Source organism: Haplochromis burtoni, unplaced genomic scaffold, assembly GCF_018398535.1.
Source record: "Haplochromis burtoni strain Fernald_Lab_line unplaced genomic scaffold, NCSU_Asbu1 Contig_996, whole genome shotgun sequence".
NCBI classification, from domain to species: domain Eukaryota; kingdom Metazoa; phylum Chordata; class Actinopteri; order Cichliformes; family Cichlidae; genus Haplochromis; species Haplochromis burtoni.
The window spans coordinates 66,459-84,650 of NW_024583357.1; the positions used below are offsets into that span (position 1 = coordinate 66,459).

Sequence of the window (18,192 nt, forward strand, 5' to 3'; positions counted from 1 at the left end):
CCCTTACCTTAACACTAACAATGAAAAATGAATGCCTAACCCCTACCTAACCATAACCCAAATTTAACCCTGTCACTGAAACCACATTTGGAGTCTCAAAAATGCCTTCCAACTTGTGGAGACACAGATTTATGTTTGGCAGTGAGTGTACCAACCACTGAGTGCTCCAGAACGTCCTTCGAGTGTAACCTGCCACGTGAAGTAGTCCCCACGTCGGAGCTCCATCTCCTGCTCACGAAGTGAAGCAGGAAACACACATCTCCACAGTAAAAGCAGGCGGGGCAGATGGTGCTCCACCACAGCTGGACCTATAAACACAGATTAATACACAAGGCACTGAAGTCAAAACCTGACACCTTCTGTCTTTTTGGAACTGGTTTTTAGAATAATTATGCACCAAGGTCAACAAATTCCTATCAAATCTTTCATCTCTCCAGATACAAGCTCTCCAATCTACCACAGGGCCTCCTCGGAACACCTCAATGTAGAGGAGCAGCAGCTCTGAGCCCATTCTAAATAACTGAATTCCTTACTGTGTTGCTAAAGGAAAGCCCATCCACCCCTCAGAGAAAGCTCATTGCTTGTATCTGAGATCTCATTCTTTGGAACTAACAATAATAGTGCTAATACAGTTTGACGGATTTATTGCATTTCTCACCCGAACATTTGAAACACTTTTATAATTAAAAAAAAAAGAAAATCATTACACTTATCTGTTTTAATTTAAGAATGTTCTGCTGGTCAGTTACAATAAATTGGAGATTTGGAGCAACAGAGAGAAAAAGCAGGAAGTGGAAGTAATTATTAGGCATGTTTGTCTCACCATCCACTTCCCTGCCTACTCTGCTGGTGCATCAACAGCAAACTACAACCTATAAAAATTTAACAGTCAACAGCTGATGGTAGAAACAGGTTACTGAATAAACTCTTTGGTGTGACAAGGGATTTAATCAAATAAAATGTTAGTTCAAAGTTTAATATTATATTGTTATATTAGAGAAGAGATTTTATTGTGGTACTAGATGAAATGATGTCAGTCATGGGGACCTGTATACCATGAATTTCTTTCAGGGAAAGCAAAACCTTTCAAATATTAATATCCCCTAAAGAAGCTGCAATCTGTAAGGGCATGCTTCTACTCCATCTCAAACACAATGGTAATGAAGATGTTTGCAGATCTTCACAGTTTCCTCTGGTATGGTGCAAGAAGATTTGGAGTGTAGTTCAGCAGTTTTACCCAGCGTGATTAAAGAGGAGATGAGCAGCCAGCCAGCCTGAGTCCTCTGGAGAGAAATCTGACTGTTCTGAGAGGCTGAACGGAGGAGGTCTTCTGCCAGATCCAACACCATCTACACACATAGATACACAACATAAATAATAACAAAGTGGAGCTGTCAAACAAACTCATAAACAGGATTTCAGCAATAAAAGTAGTAGCCATGAAACTGTTTCAAAATAAAATTGACAAAAGCTTCAAATCACTCTAAGAGATGTGGTGATGCAATACTGAAGATGTGTATGGCAAAATGTTCAGTGTAATAATGTGGTGCCAGTGTACACACCTTGTCCTTGGTGTGTGGAATTCCAAGTGGGCAGTGCTGCACTGCTGCCACCAGGGCAGCAATAGCAGCTCCATACCCAGCTACAGCGTCAGGTGAGGACTTCAGTGCCACTAGACGTTCGACGCAACAGTCCAGGAGGAGAGAGCATTGAGACGGCATAGCCATGGCAACGCAGCGCAGGCACCAAGCAGCAGCCAACCTGGCCAAGGTGGCTGGGTGAAGGAGGACAGAGATCACCGTGTCCAGGAGGGCTGGATGCATGAGTGGAAGAGACAGTCAGTCATACGCTGAGATTTTGCAGGACTTACGCCCACCTTTGTGAATACATTTGTAAATCACATTTCTTACATCACAACAAGTATTTTATTTGCCAGCTACTCTGAAAAGTAATCAGCTGCAGTGAGATGGATGTACTCCAACTTCACCATCTTAAGCTGCGATGGTATTAGGTTCTTCTCTGTAGGTTCAGTGGGCTCAGGGTATAGTGCAGTGGAAATGCTCCCAAAATTTTGAGATATATTAGAGACATTAGCCAATATAAAAAATAAAAAAAAACACTGTTGTGCTTTGTTCTACCTCCAGTATGACCATCTCAAAGTCTTGGGAACATTTCCAGCTAGAAGAGGAGCACCCTTAATCAGCAATGTACAACTGGAGTTAGTATCCAACTCACAGCAGTGTGGAAGATGTTGCATAATATGTGATGCATAGAGAGACACAGAGGTGGTTACAAAGAAAGAAATATCTAAATTAAAACTGCAAGCAGTGATAAGAGGGCTTTTGCACTTTGGTGCACACCCTGGCTTGCAGTGGTCGAGCTGTGTTGCGATCCACCTTTGCTATAACTGAGCCTGGGAACTCATTGTTGTGGGCAGACTGATGGTCTGCTATGCCCACTAAATGGTGGTGGAGAATACCCACTAATTATGCATCCGCTCCTATATATCATGAACAGAACTACCAATGAATTTTATATACATGGGATGATAAGATGTTCATTAAAGTACAATAGAAATGTTTAATTTTTACTGTGAAACATCATCAGTGTTTGAAGTTTATTCATGGTATCACGGACAAGCCCTTCAAAAAAAAATCTCTTAAATCCCAGGAGGAGTTTGAAAAAGTACAAGTGGTGGGAAATGCAAAAAAGATGTCAAAATCAACTATTAAATTCAAAATGGGGGACTTATGGCTGGTCAGGTTAAGGACATCAATCCAAAATAATTTTTGTGTCTCTTAGGATGTTACATGGGTGTGCAAAATTTCGCACATGTATGTGAACGACAGAGGTGGAGTTAATTGTTTGCAAATTTATAGGCGCTATGGAAGCATTCTGCACTGCACATATCTAAGACCAATAAAATACACAAGTTTTCACAAGACCTGATGTGTGTGCAAAAATTTTTTAAATGGGATTTTGAGCATGGTTAAACTGTCAACAAGGTGACTCGTTTCCCTGAATAACAATAAACGGAGCAGATACAATAAGCCTTTTGCACTGTCAGTGCTCAGGCCCTAATGAGTGTCTTTAACACTATAGAAAAACACATCTTGCAGACCTGTGGTAGTGTCTGTGAGCAGGGGGGCCGCAGAAGATCCCAATCCCTGAACCAATGCTCCCATTTCCAGCAGGCAGCAAACCAACATGTGCTGACTGGCTGAGACATCTGCAGACGAGACTTTGGTCTCCACGTTCCCGTCAGTTAGAGCAGCATCTAAACACACATCATCAAAAACATGCATACTTTTACTAACACTTAATAAATAATGACACTGTAAATCAAATGGCTTCAGAAGCCAGTTACACCAAATATGGATATGGACGTTATTTCCCTTTTTTTAGCACATTTTACTAAATAAATCTGGCAAAACAATACCCCAGCAACCCCAGCCCCATTTTCACCTATATAAGGTGATTCCTGTGCATCCTACAGGAATTTACAAGTTGATAATAACTTCACTGAAAAATTTGATAGGTGATGTGTCATAAAAGCTCAGATTCTCCAACATTCAGAAATGAAGGTCAAGATTATCACTGTAAGACTGTCAACGTTGGGGGGGAAAAGTGTTGCTGTTACTTTGTTTTAGCTACTGGCTGTACTTTGGAATACAGTTGTTCTCACATCAGGTTTCAGGGGTGTTGCTCCCAAGAGACAGTTGTATTTGTTTGAGTAACACAGTGAACTTAGCTTCACATTTGGCCTAAACGTACCACAAGGTTGTTATTTATAATACTTTTCATTATCAAAATGGAAAATATTCATAATATTTGGATGATTCTTCAGCTTCAAATGTTCAAAAATAGTGGGGAAAAAAAGAGTTACTCCCAAAAGTCAAAATAAATTCTAGAGTTCAGAAAAAAATAAGGTAACAAATCTGATACAGCAAAAATTCACATCTGAGAAGCTGGTACCTGTAAAATTGTTTATATTCATATGCAGTGACTTTAATCAGTTGGTACAACTGATATTTTCCTATATGATTTTTAGCATTATTTCCATAATGTTCCTTCAGGAGCTATTCTAGCAATCATAACATGCTGTTATTGAGTGAATTATATATATTTTTTTAATACATTTGTCTAATACAGAGAAGACAGCCATATACAGAATTTTCTTTCACCAAGCTCACCAACTGCTCGTTTCTGTGTGGCCACAGCGAGACAGAGCTGTTTTACAGCGTTGATCTGGGCCTTCTCTCCCAGCAGAGACCCCAGAGTGCTCCTCAGGATAAAAGAGACACACCGACGCGTCACTGCAGCATCAGCTGGTGTCTGCGTTGCCCTGACGTGTGACGCCAGCTCCATCAGCAAGGACAGGAAAGCAGGGAAGTTGGCTTCAAGCCAGGAGCTGCCCAAAGTGGAGACAAACACCACGTAGGCCTGAGAGGCAGGGGAGAGTGAGTTCACAACAAACATCTAAATAGCATGATTCCATGCTGTCACTGTGGTTCACCTGTGTAACTCCGATGCGGACGTCCTTGCTGACAGAGCTTGTACCCTTGAGCATGTCTCCACTGGCTCGGAGAAAACCCCCTCCACCCCGCAGAAACCCTCCAGACAGTAATTCCATGACCTCCTCCAGGGAGCCTTGACTCCGAGCACCCTGCCTGGGGGCTGCAGGGGAGGAGGGGGGCAATAGAGTTTATTGATCTCATATATGTGCAAATAGCTGTCTGAACATACATGTAAATGCCAACGTGGAGGGTTGGTAATTCAACTCACCCAGCAATTACAGTGTGAGACTGCAAATCTAATAAACACTGGGAAGCTCTAACTGCAATTGTACAACTCCAATAATGTAATCTAATGACCAATTAAATTACATTAAAATATGTAATCTGTGAATATGTCTTCACTGAAATACTGATTGTTGAACTTGTCATCTATTGTCATAACCTTATGCAGAGAGCTGCTTATTTATAGGTACAGTGCAGCGGGAGGAAAAAAAAAATTTTTTGTAAAAAAATACAAAGTAGCTTTATTTATTTTTTGGGAAGCTGAGTTCAGTTTCACACCCAGTAACACCCAAGAATGATTACTGCTAGATTGGTAAAAAAAGAAATCACAAAAATAGAACGGATTTGACAAACTGGAATAGGTTGAAAGACCTGAAAAAGCAAAGCATGATTCCATAATCTAAAGAAACAGATGAAAGACAAATTTATTAATATTCATCAGTCTGGAAAGGCTTACAAAGCCATTTCTAAGACTTTGGGATTCCAGTGAACCATGGTGACAGCCATTATACTTGGCAAAAAACCCCGTCTTTTATGACCCCCAAGCCTTTTGGGAAAATATTCTGTGGATTGAGAAGAAAACAAAAGTTGAACTTGAGTCCCACTAAATCTGACACAAAACTAAACACAGCATTTTATTAAAATAACTTAAAGCATGGTGGTAGTGTCATGGTCTGGGGCTGCTTTGGGTTCGGATAACCTGTACATATTACAGAGCCCTATTTTGGGGTCATACCAGTGAACTGTCGTGGTTCCACAGCAGCAGCTAGGAGAATTCCCAGCAGTTTGGATACAGACACTCTGACGTTGTAGTTTGATCCTTCAAAAGCTCTGAAGCACACAGTGGCCACATTCTCCAGCTCACTGGTCCACAAGAATGCAGCCTCTCTCTGCAGCTCCAACAAAACCTGACCGGATGACACACAGAAGTACTTAGCTATCCAAACATCTGAGCCGAAAATGAGCAGAAACCAAGAGAAAGTTTCATAGACCTCCAGATTCAGATTGATTTTTAAAACTAGCTGCATGGAAGGAAATCAAACCTAAACTGACAGGGTGTTACAAGAACAATAAATAATAAATAATGTCAAATGAGACATGACGGCTGCTGTTACCTTGGCAGCAGCACAGCGTACAGCCATGGACCGGTCTGTCAGACAGGCTCTCACTACCTTGTAGATGTCACGGTGACATGACACTGCACTGACACCCAAACCTCGAAGGATCCTCTCCATGCTGAGCATGATCTCATAGCGACCCTGAGACTGAGAGCAGCACAGAAGGTTATTTGTGAAAAATCATCTCACAAAGCCCTTCAAAATCTCAATCAGAATATCTAGGTAACATTTTCAGCATTTATCACTACACAGTTTCAGGGCAGGCAGGGATGTCACACATATGAGCCAGAGCCAGAATTAGCCTAAAGGTGGTGGTGTCAGAAGTCCATTCCAATGTGCTGGTTTTTTTTCATTATTTCCCAAAATGAAATTAATTACACACACAAACACATGCACGTTTTCTTTGAATTAACACAAATTACAGAACAAGGTCCTGATAATGAACTGCACTTTCTTTCCTATAATTGTATGTATGAGCTGTGGTGATGTATTTCTTTGTTTTACTAAAACCGCATGTCTTGGATAATGTGGAAATATTATAAATCTATTATTGCAGGTATTTGTCCTAGGACATCACAAAGATCCAATGTATAATTAAACTTCTTTAACCTGAAAGAAAGGGAAATAATTTGGAGGTGTTTTTAAAGGTTGCCGGGCAACAGTTTTAGAGTTTTAAACTAGACCCCTCTATATAGTGTTAGACAAATATTCAGCCATACTTGTGCCAGAGCTACAAACTTGATGATAGCTACTAAAAGCTTCTGGTTGAGGTAAAACTTAAGTAAATATATAAATGTCCCTGTGTTATATATTTGACCCAGATCCAAAATGAATTCAAACCCAGTTCTTGTTATTTAAAGCCAGATGTGTGCTGTACAATCATTCTACCTCGGAAAGAATTACATATTAATGTCTGAATAAATGTCTGGTTTGTGGTTAGTCTGCATGTGTCCCTTTTTTGTTCCAGCAGAATCACTGACAATTTGTTAAACCTGCTTTAGTCTTTTCTACATCTTTCTGAAACTTACAAAAGCAGGAGATAAGTGAACAAACCTCAGCACTCTTCATAGCCTTCAGCAGGCAAGCTAACGTATCTTTGAAGCAGCCGATGAGCATCCGACCAAGCTGTTCATATAATGTGCCAAGACATGCAATGGCTGCCCTGAAAAACACATAAGAAAACGGTAAATGGACTGGCACTTACAGGGAGTGCAGAATTATTAGGCAAATGAGTATTTTGTCCACATCATCCTCTTCATGCATGTTGTCTTACTCCAAGCTGTATAGGCTCGAAAGCCTACTACCAATTAAGCATATTAGGTGATGTGCATCTCTGTAATGAGAAGGGGTGTGGTCTAATGACATCAACACCCTATATCAGGTGTGCATAATTATTAGGCAACGTCCTTTCCTTTGGCAAAATGGGTCAAAAGAAGGACTTGACAGGCTCAGAAAAGTCAAAAATAGTGAGATATCTTGCAGAGGGATGCAGCAGTCTCAAAATTGCAAAGCTTCTGAAGCGTGATCATCGAACAATCAAGCGTTTCATTCAAAATAGTCAACAGGGTCGCAAGAAGCGTGTGGAAAAACCAAGGCGCAAATAACTGCCCATGAACTGAGAAAAGTCAAGCGTGCAGCTGCCAAGATGCCACTTGCCACCAGTTTGGCCATATTTCAGAGCTGCAACATCACTGGAGTGCCCAAAAGCACAAGGTGTGCAATACTCAGAGACATGGCCAAGGTAAGAAAGGCTGAAAGACGACCACCACTGAACAAGACACACAAGCTGAAACGTCAAGACTGGGCCAAGAAATATCTCAAGACTGGTTTTTCTAAGGTTTTATGGACTGATGAAATGAGAGTGAGTCTTGATGGGCCAGATGGATGGGCCCGTGGCTGGATTGGTAAAGGGCAGAGAGCTCCAGTCCGACTCAGACGCCAGCAAGGTGGAGGTGGAGTACTGGTTTGGGCTGGTATCATCAAAGATGAGCTTGTGGGGCCTTTTCGGGTTGAGGATGGAGTCAAGCTCAACTCCCAGTCCTACTGCCAGTTTCTGGAAGACACCTTCTTCAAGCAGTGGTACAGGAAGAAGTCTGCATCCTTCAAGAAAAACATGATTTTCATGCAGGACAATGCTCCATCACACGCGTCCAAGTACTCCACAGCGTGGCTGGCAAGAAAGGGTATAAAAGAAGAAAAACTAATGACATGGCCTCCTTGTTCACCTGATCTGAACCCCATTGAGAACCTGTGGTCCATCATCAAATGTGAGATTTACAAGGAGGGAAAACAGTACACCTCTCTGAACAGTGTCTGGGAGGCTGTGGTTGCTGCTGCACGCAATGTTGATGGTGAACAGATCAAAACACTGACAGAATCCATGGATGGCAGGCTTTTGAGTGTCCTTGCAAAGAAAGGTGGCTATATTGGTCGCTGATTTGTTTTTGTTTTGTTTTTGAATGTCAGAAATGTATATTTGTGAATGTGGAGATGTTATATTGGTTTCACTGGTAAAAATAAATAATTGAAATGGGTATATATTTGTTTTTGTTAAGTTGCCTAATAATTATGCACAGTAATAGTCACCTGCACACACAGATATCCCCCTAAAATAGCTAAAACTAAAAACAAACTAAAAACTACTTCCAAAAACATTCAGCTTTGATATTAATGAGTTTTTTGGGTTCATTGAGAACATGGTTGTTGTTCAATAATAAAATTATTCCTCAAAAATACAACTTGCCTAATAATTCTGCACTCCCTGTATATTGTGCTTTTCTACTCTGAAAGCACTTACTTATTGACACGTCTTATTCACCCACACACACACATTCATGCAAACACTTTTTTCTACTGTATGCCAAGGGGCTTTTTAACCTTCACGCACTCACACTTCAGTGGATGTAATTGCAGCTCAATGTTCAAACATCCTGCCTAAGGATACGTCAACATGCAGACTAGAGGAGCCAAGGTTTGAAAAACTGCATAGGGACAGGGAGCGTGTTCAACAAACCCTAAACATCAGCAAGCATGAATTTCGCATTTCGTAACAGCATCTATTTTGTGGTGGAATATTAACACATGTCAGCATGATATTTATCTTAAAAAAAAAACAAAAACAGGAGGGCAAGAAAGAGCCATATATATTAGCTGAGACCACTGTCGTCACAGACAGAAAAAAAATGGAAATCAGTGGAAATTATATTACAATTATATTAATTATAGTACGATTCATACTCAATTTCAGAACCTTACTTTTCAGAAGCTTGATAGCATTTAATGACTCATTTAATGTGAACAAATATCAACAAGCAATGTTTAGAGTGTAAACGGCTTACAGACTGCATTTAAAAACTAGCTTGAAAACTGAACTAAACATATTTTAAGTCTTAAAAAGTTTTCAGCTTCATTTTCATTCAAATAATCACATCACAATAACATTTCCAATTGTGACATCAGTGAATAGAGATTTATTCTTTAAATTTCAAGCTTTCAAAAAAATAACACTGTTGTTATTAACACTGTGTTACACCCCGGCCTAGGCAACTGGCGTGCAACACAGGAACAATAAAAATAAGGGGGAAAAAAACAAAACAACTACTACGGTTTTCCACAAAAAGATCCCAAAACGAAAGTATCGACAGCTATTTACATCAAAACACCAAACTATTTACAACCGGGGGGGAAGACCGCGACCATCACAAACTGAAACACAAGGCTTAAATACATAGAGAGAGCAATCAGGGAATGGACCACAGGAGGGAAACACAGCTGGGGCAAATCAGAACTGACGAGACAAGGAAGCGTAAACTGAACACACTGAGATACAACAGACCTTCAAAGTAAAACAGGAAACATAACCGTCACGCCTAAAACAAAACACTGACAACACCGAATCGTAACAACTGTCTCACATGCTCCCTGAATGGGTACTGCACCCACATTTTTAAGGGGATGGAAAAGAGGAAAATTTTTTTTTCTTCCCTCGTGATCATAAATGTATCCAGACTTACAACCGGGTTGGAAGGGCTGACGGCGAGTCATCTTTGCTGCATATTATGTCGTTACACCTCTCCACCATTAAGTTGGATGGGATGGGGTCTCCTAAGCGATAGAGCACAGCCAAGCAGTGGGCCAACAGCCAGCGGGTAGGCCCGCTTGGAGAGTTAATTAGAATTTCCCACAGCTGGTCAACCAAACACTGCTGGTTCTGTCTGATATCGACCTAATGGGTAACAAACATTAATAGAATTACCACTCTCAGAGTTACACAATTAATTCCTTTTTATTTTCCATGATCATATGACCTCTTACCCTGTCAGTGACTGGGAGGAGCCTCTTTAGGTGGTTAAGCCATTCCAAGATGAACTCGGCCTTCTGGTGTTTGCCCACCTGATTACATGCCTCCTCGTCCAGGAGGAGGCTGTGAGCACGCTCCATCGCACAACACCAGTAGTGCTCCTCTTTCACCTTCTGTCTTTTTCCTGTGCTCTCCCAAGTGCTCAGTGTGGATGACCTGCCATCCTCCAAAATTCTTTGAGACATAGGATAAAAAACAAAAAACAAAGGCAGTTTAGTTTATCTAGCGTTAGTAGAAAGACAGCACCAAGGCACACAAGATTTGGCTCAGACTTTGCTCCAATCAAGGACCCCAGCTGTGGATACTGGGAACAAATATTCTCATTCGGTGAATACTGTGGGTGATGTTAACAATGAGAGTAATATTTTCTAGCATATTTCTTTAAGTTTCCAAAAATGTATATATATATATATATATATAAAATTAGAGCTGGGCGATAGAACGATAACGATATGTATTGCGAAATAACTTTTTCTCGATAGAAAAATTAAACTATTGCGATAGGCTCTTGAACAGCCAATCCAAATTAAGTAGCGCAGAGCCGAACCAATCACAGCCGCAGCGTCACGTCACGTGACTTGTTACGTGCGTGCCAAGCCGCACATGTGTATTTGTTTGGGAAGCAGCCAGCCGCAATGCCGCCCAGGGTAATGGAGGAAATGAGTGTGCAGACTAGAGAAAAATCAACCGACAGCGTGACCGAAGGTTACCGAAGAGAAAACCGATGGTGGTTCCAACGCCGGAGAGATTGTCGAACGGAAGAGCCATAGAAGTTCCGTAGTGTGAAGGTATTTCAGCTATTTCAAGTCTGACAAAAAACAGAGTAGCGCACTGTAAATTGTGCCGAAAGCAAGTCTGGAAATACAATAAAGCGGTGCATGCTCAATCTCTGACTGGAAGCGCTAATTCGTCATTCGGCTTTTGTCAGACTAAAGTAACTGTTAAAACTGTTTGAAAAGCTCAGCTATACAACAAGGAGAGATTGAGAATTTCCTTTTAGTTCTCAGTTTATTTGATATTGACAAAAGTTAGTCAGTTTTGTCTGTTCTTCTGTAAAACAAACTAAGATTTATTTTTAGAATTAATATTTTGTTTCTAAGTGGAATTGACAGTTTAGTCTGTTTCGTTTGTTCTATTTTGAAACTTAAACGCTTTAGCGGCTGCCTTTCGTGTAGTTTGTAATATTTGCCTTTATTTATCTGAAAAAGTCTCGTGTTCCTTAAGTACATCTACCCTGTTGAACTTATTTTGGAAAATAAATATTTAAATCAAAACAAGCTGCTGATTATTTCACATTTTACTTGTGAGCAACGGCACATTTAAATCTTACAAATATAGTTATTTGGCTTATATCATGATAGATATTGTTATCGCCTGAAATGAAACAAACATATCGTGATATGAAAAATTTTATATCGCCCAGCTCTATATAAAATATACATATTATTATATATATATATTATTATATATATTATTTTGCTGTATACACCATTTAAGATTGTGGTTGGGGTTTTTTTTTTTTTAAATGGACGTACAGATCAACTTGACATTGGAACTAGAGGATTCCCAATAGCCAACAGCTGCCTTTGGGATCCTGATGGAGAACTGATGAACACTATGGTCTCCCTGTGCCCTAAACTGCAAAGCAAGCCAGGGCTGCGTGATATGATGAAATATGCCGGATGACGAAATTAAAACATCTATTGTTAAAGGACCTGTTAAAAAAAAAAAAAAAAACAAGTCGAGGACCTTATTCCTAAATGAGTGGCTACCTATGTAGCTTGGACATGGTTTGGTTATAAAAAGTCTGACATGGACCAGAAAACTGTACTACGTAAATTATGCAGGAAATCGGTACCCACCATGGACTCAAACACGACAAACCTTTTCTACCACCTACAGAAGAATCATGTGAAACTGTATGGAGAGAGTTTACGGATGAGAAGCAAAAAGGAGTCATCGGGTGCTCAAAATAAAAAAACCTTAGACTCAAATGATAGAATAGGCTTTTCCCCGCAGCAAGCCATGTAATAAATACTCACAAAGAAAATGGCAGCCGTTACAACTTATATCTAAAAATATATAGTTTCATGCATTGGTCAAAACACTCAACTCCAGGTACAAAATACCCAGCTGAAAACACTTCATATAAGTCAAGTTGCCCGAGATTCACAGAATTTACAGAAAATGCACCATTTTGTGATATATAGGGCTGTGCAATATGACCACAATCTCATATCCCGATCGCAATATATTTCGAGAAATAGTGCGTTTTCTGTAAATTCTGTGAATCCTGGGCAACTCGACTTGTGTGAAGTGTTTTCAGCTGGGTGTCGCTTGACAGAGGCATGAAGCTATACATTTTTAGATATATAAATTGTAATGACCGCCATTTTCTTTGTATTTTTTTACATGGTGTGCTGCAGGGAAAGGCCTGTTCCAACATTTAAGGTTTATTTTGAGCACCTGAAGGCTCTTTTTTGCTTCTCAGCTGTAAACTCTCTCCATGCTCTTTCACATCATTCTTGCGTAGGTGGTAGAAGAGGTTTACCGTGTTTGAGTGTGGTGGGGACAGTTTGCGGCATAATTTGCATAGTACAGTTTTCTGAGAAATAAGAATAATGTATATCATTTCAGTTTATTTTGAAAAGTCTCAACAGGATCTTGAGGTTAATTGTGAAAGGTTTGTGTGGAAAATAAACAAGCGGATGGCGGAGCCACATGATGGTTTTGCCATCGTTGTTGTTAATGAAAGTAACCAGTAACTTGCTTTCGACTAATTAGATCTGGTGTTATAACCTGGTAAAAAGCAAACCACCTTATAAACACTGAAAATCCAGGATTAAATTGAAAGTTACCTCACTAAGCCCCAAATTGTGCTTCATAGTACAGGCAACATCCCTCTGTCAGGCAGAGTAAATTCTGATCTGTGCTAAGATCTCTCCAAGTTATCCTTACAGAAATCTAAAGCATAACATCAAAAATTAAAGCTTTGACAGAGGGCAGTGCTGAGCTCTGATAACTATTGAATGATTGCACTTGTTGGAAACAGTGACTCCAATGTGATTCCAAAATATAACATGCAATGTTCATAATGCATGATGCGAGATGACGCACAGTTACGCATTGTTGATGAATGTGACCAATGGTTTCAAATGCCTTTGTTTAATGAGTTTTTGACCTTAAGTAGTTCTCAAATTTAACATGATATCTCACTGTTTCTTAGTTTTAGACTGCCTTTAAAAAAATAAAACTGTTAGTCATGGTTAGCCTAATTTTTTTTCCTTGTTTAGTCGGTTAAGAACATAGTTGCCAAGAAAATCCCTAAGCCGAACTAGGGCTGTTCAATATAATGATATATATCTGATGACGATGTAAAAACGTCTATCGTTTCATTTTACGCTACCGTTTGTTTCGTGGTGTGCCAAAATGGATGATCTGATATCGTCGTGTTGGTGTTGTTCCCAGTTCCAGGTTCAACATTGAAAGTGACCAATCACATTGTTGTGACGTTATTCTTTTGCGAACCAAGCCATTCGTGCATTATGAAATTCCGATGTTGCAAGGACAATAACAGTTCTGCTTACCGTTTATTAAAGGGTTACGGTTAGGGTTAGGGTCAGGGTCCGTTGATCGGAGGACAGAGGCAGTTTCTCGCAGCTTAATAACAGTTTTTTGTTTTTCGGAGGTTTTTCCCTTAGTCACAAAAGTATGACGTCACAACATTCTGATTGGTCACTTGCAATGTTGATCCTGGAACAAAATGTTTTAGTATGATGATCTGGGAACAACACCAACACAACGATATCAGATCGTGTGTCACAAAATAAACTGTTTACGGCAATATTTTATCACCGTTTTGATGGTCACTGTAGTGGCTATATTAATTTCTTAAAGTTCTCTCTTTCTCTTATATTTAATATAACCACACTACGGACGGACAAGCGCCTGTTTTTATGCGTTGTGGTTAGCAACAACGGTAACACCATCGCGTGTCCGCTTGTTTATGTTCCACATAAACCTTTCACAATAAAGCTCAAGATCCTGTTGAGACTTTTCAAAATAAACTGAATCACGTGAAAGAGCAGATTATTTACGGATGAGAAGTAAAAAAAAGCCGCCAGGTGCTAAAAAATAAACCTTAGACTCAAACGTTAGAACAGGCTTTTCCCCGCAGCACGCCGTGTAATAAATACTCACAAAGAAAACGGCGGCCGTTACAACTTATGTCTAAAAATGTATCGTTTCATGCATCGGTTAAAACACTCGACTCCAGGTACACGACGCCCAGCTGGAAACACTTCAGCAAGTCGAGCTGCCCGAGATCGCAGAATTTACAGAAAATGTTACATTTTTGTGATATGTAAAGCGCTATACAAATACAGACCATTTACCATTTATATCGTTATCTGGACGATAGAATTCTTATATCGGGATATGAGATTCTGGTCATATCGCACAGCCCTAAGCCGAACTACGGTTTTCACTGACAGTTCACCGAAGGATTTTTCTATTTTTAAATACACTTACAGATGGTCACGCTGCTATAAACCCACTGTTCCCAAGTCTGGATCTTCAAAAATAAAATAAATAAGAGCAACATGGATACCTCCTCTTTGAGTGCCTCTATATAGATCTGGCTCCAGTCCACACACCCTCAAATATCAAAAGTTCTCATAAAAGTATCTCATACTGTGAGCCTGTAGTGCATATGTGGAATATATTTTATCAATACCTATTTGTTCTGCATCTTGTTACATCTTATTTCAAGCCTCTCTCCACTGCTAAAGCACCTCTGAGCTCCACTAAGTGTTTTTTAGACAAAGCTATTCAGCCTTTGTCCCTAACAGAGTAGATTAGACTGGAAAAGGAGGAGAAAGATGCAGAAGAAGAGAGAGCAGCTCATAAATTATTGAACAGCACAACTTGGTCTTCTTTGTTAACACACACAGTGTTCACTGAAGTGCAGGAAGACTCTAAAAATAACTACTGTCCCACAGAAAAGAGCAGACCATGTCCCTGCTGAGCAGCCCCAGTCTGAATCAAAGTGAAAACATAGACAGGACCTACTATTCGGAATTCTAACACCAGAATTTGTCAGGACATCATGAGGACAGAACTGAGCTTCCGAACATTCAGAAATAAATTGGGTGTCAGCAGCTTCATGCTCATTGTTTTATTCACAAAAACTAAGACGTTTGGTTTCCAATACACCAGAACACAGTGATAGTCTATCTTACATGACATACACCCCACATCTTAGTAGTAAAGGAGACAAGCAGCACTGACTGCACCTGCAACCACACCCCACAGAGACATCACACTTCTCCAAGAGTGCCAGGCAAGAAATAAAACCATGAATTTCAGCTGCTGTTCTGCTGCTCTTTAACCTTGGTGCCTGAACTTCATTTCCAATCCTAAATATATCAAAATTGCCAGGGTAATTAAAAGAGAAAACTGTAATGAGTAAGGTGTTAAAATAATAAATAAGGAATTACAAATCTCTTTTGAGGGCGTGGTGCTGCCATCACTGTCTACTTCAGGAAAGGTTTAAAGGAACCTTTTGTTGAAGAGGTTTAAAAGGTATTCTGGTTAGAATCCTAATGTGCAGCTGTAGCAACACATTAGTCTGGTTTGGCAAAACTCCCCAACTTGTTCTATTGTATTCTATTCTGCGATCTTTCTGTTTACATGGACCATAAATTCGAAATGAAGATAGACTGACTGATTAAACCCAACAGCTTCAGTGAGGATTCTCAGAGGGATTACGAAGTATCTGACACTTTTAATCACCTGAAAGTCACATACTCTCTCCTCTATTTCCAAAGACAACATGCCACTGAAGTCAACCACATGTACCAAAGTAAGCTAACAATATGAGCCGACAAACATTTCTTTCTCTCCACTTAAACATCTATTAAACAGTGTCGTCATTTAGCTTTAACAGCTACATTAAGCAGAGGCTTACAGGTAACAGGCTGCTAGCCTGGGTTGGCTAGCGAATGGGCAAAAGTTTGCACAAAAACTGGAGGAAAAAATGAAGGTGATCATTTACCTGGTCGTTCTGGCTACAACACGTTAGTCCTTATAAGAAAATGACAGTCCACAAAAGCAAAAGGGAAAAATTTACTTCAGTTTTTTCAAGATCTCTGCATTCTCCCCGCTGCTCCGTCTGCCGCAGACCTGAGTCGGCGACAACTCAAAGGAACGGAAATATCCTGCTACTCTTCCGGCTTTTGTTTTTTCAAATTAAAATATATGCAGTGAATTTCAACTTATAAAAACTAAATCGGGTGAATAACCCAATTAGTTTTGTTTTACAATTAAATCTTGTGTGTGCCAGAGCAATGGCATTGAAGCATGCAATTTATTATTCGTGAGATTCATTAGTCATCAGTGTGCAAATCCAATAATACTGAGCCACACTATTTATTATTTATAAGATTTCTTCTAATTATTATTATTATTATTATTATTATTATTATTATTATTATTATTAGTTAGATCTATTATTATTATTATTATTTTGCTAAATCAGTATTCACAAGTTCACTATTTGAAATCTTTATTAATGTAATTACTACATTGTTCTATTACTATATTTTTCAGTAGGTTTTTTTTAAACTATTTCCACATGCGTTACAGAAACTGCTCTGGTATCAAAAGATTTAATTTTTAAAAAAAATTTTGAACACTTAATGCAGTGTTTCCCACATATTTCATATTCATATTTCACATTAGAAAAATCACACGGCACAACACCGACGAAAAATATCACAAAAATCATATTGATCATTTTTCTCTGTGCACCAGGCAGAGTGGAATTGGTTCGGTTTGTCCCCAGTGTAACTTTTTTGCTTTGTTCTGACCACTACTCATGCTAGGGACTTCATCTAGGTTGGGATTTTCTCCAGAGGCCAGATCAGATTGATTACGTTGTTTTGTTTTTTTTCAAATATTTATCTATTGCTATTATTCGCTGCATTGTCTCGTTCACAGCATGACTATTATATCATTTCTTCTTCGTTTTCTTTTGTTTTATTGACAGTGTGCATTCTATTTAATTAAAGCAGGTACTGGCATTGAAGAGAATGTAATTGTTCTGGCCGTTACTCACGCCAGTGATTTAGAGTACTAATCAGGTGGAACCAGATAATCTTCCACGGCACACATAATCATTTCTCCAGTGGTTGGGAAACACTGTTCTAGTCAGCTACAAAAAAAAAAAAAAGAGACTTCATTGTGTCAATTAAAGCTGACTTCAGAATTAAAATAAACCATTCCTGGTAACAACTGTAAGGTAGGGAGGAGTTTCCTCACATAGGACAAGACCCCTGGAGGTTAATGAACGTTGCCATGCAGAAGGACCCCGAGCAGAACAAATCAGGGAGCACTAAGTCTAAACCACGGCATCTCCCCATCAATAGCCAGTCACAATTATTTCCTGTTTTCATGTGTCTAATATATATTTTGAATTTTGAACTGTACTTCACTTCTCTGTGTGCAGACTGCCTGACATTGAGAAGTCCACACCTGTGTCTTTAACGAATCTTTAACTGCCTGATTACAAAATAGTGTAAACTGCTAGATTGTCTCCCGAACTTCTCTCAGCAAAAAACAAAAAAACAAAACAAAAAACCACACACGCATCAGTCCATTTTTGGCAGAGTACAATATCCTACAGTAGGGATTTGAAAATACTCTTACTTTTATATAAAATCCAAAACCAGTTTGAACCTTCTTACCTTCATACCTTCTTATGTTTCTGAAACTCACTCTGTATTCTAACTCACCGTTTTAGATTTCCATTGCCAAACTGTGGGGAAGCAGCCTTCCTGGCTGTTAATTTTAAATACTGGTAAATGTTACTAAAATGAGGCACAGACTACCAACTATCCGAATGCCTCAGACCTTT

At 39.5% G+C, this 18,192-nt stretch overlaps 1 protein-coding gene across 2 annotated transcripts in view; it reads right to left on the reverse strand.

Annotated features, from left to right (window-relative positions):
• The window catches only part of heatr5a (HEAT repeat containing 5a), a 46,125-nt gene extending 29,633 nt beyond the window's left edge, over window positions 1-16,492 (reverse strand). For both annotated transcript variants that reach the window (XM_005951372.2, XM_005951370.2), the window contains exons 1-12: window positions 16,333-16,492; window positions 10,232-10,451; window positions 9,931-10,142; window positions 6,971-7,079; window positions 5,915-6,064; window positions 5,536-5,707; window positions 4,517-4,677; window positions 4,194-4,443; window positions 3,122-3,277; window positions 1,563-1,813; window positions 1,238-1,349; window positions 156-308 (exon numbers count right to left, since the gene is read on the reverse strand). In XM_005951372.2, the coding sequence (XP_005951434.1) occupies window positions 156-308; window positions 1,238-1,349; window positions 1,563-1,813; window positions 3,122-3,277; window positions 4,194-4,443; window positions 4,517-4,677; window positions 5,536-5,707; window positions 5,915-6,064; window positions 6,971-7,079; window positions 9,931-10,142; window positions 10,232-10,357 (1,852 nt within the window). In that variant the 5' untranslated portion in view covers window positions 10,358-10,451; window positions 16,333-16,492. The remainder of the gene's footprint in view (window positions 1-155; window positions 309-1,237; window positions 1,350-1,562; window positions 1,814-3,121; window positions 3,278-4,193; window positions 4,444-4,516; window positions 4,678-5,535; window positions 5,708-5,914; window positions 6,065-6,970; window positions 7,080-9,930; window positions 10,143-10,231; window positions 10,452-16,332) is intronic.
• Window positions 16,493-18,192: the final 1,700 nt, after the last annotated feature.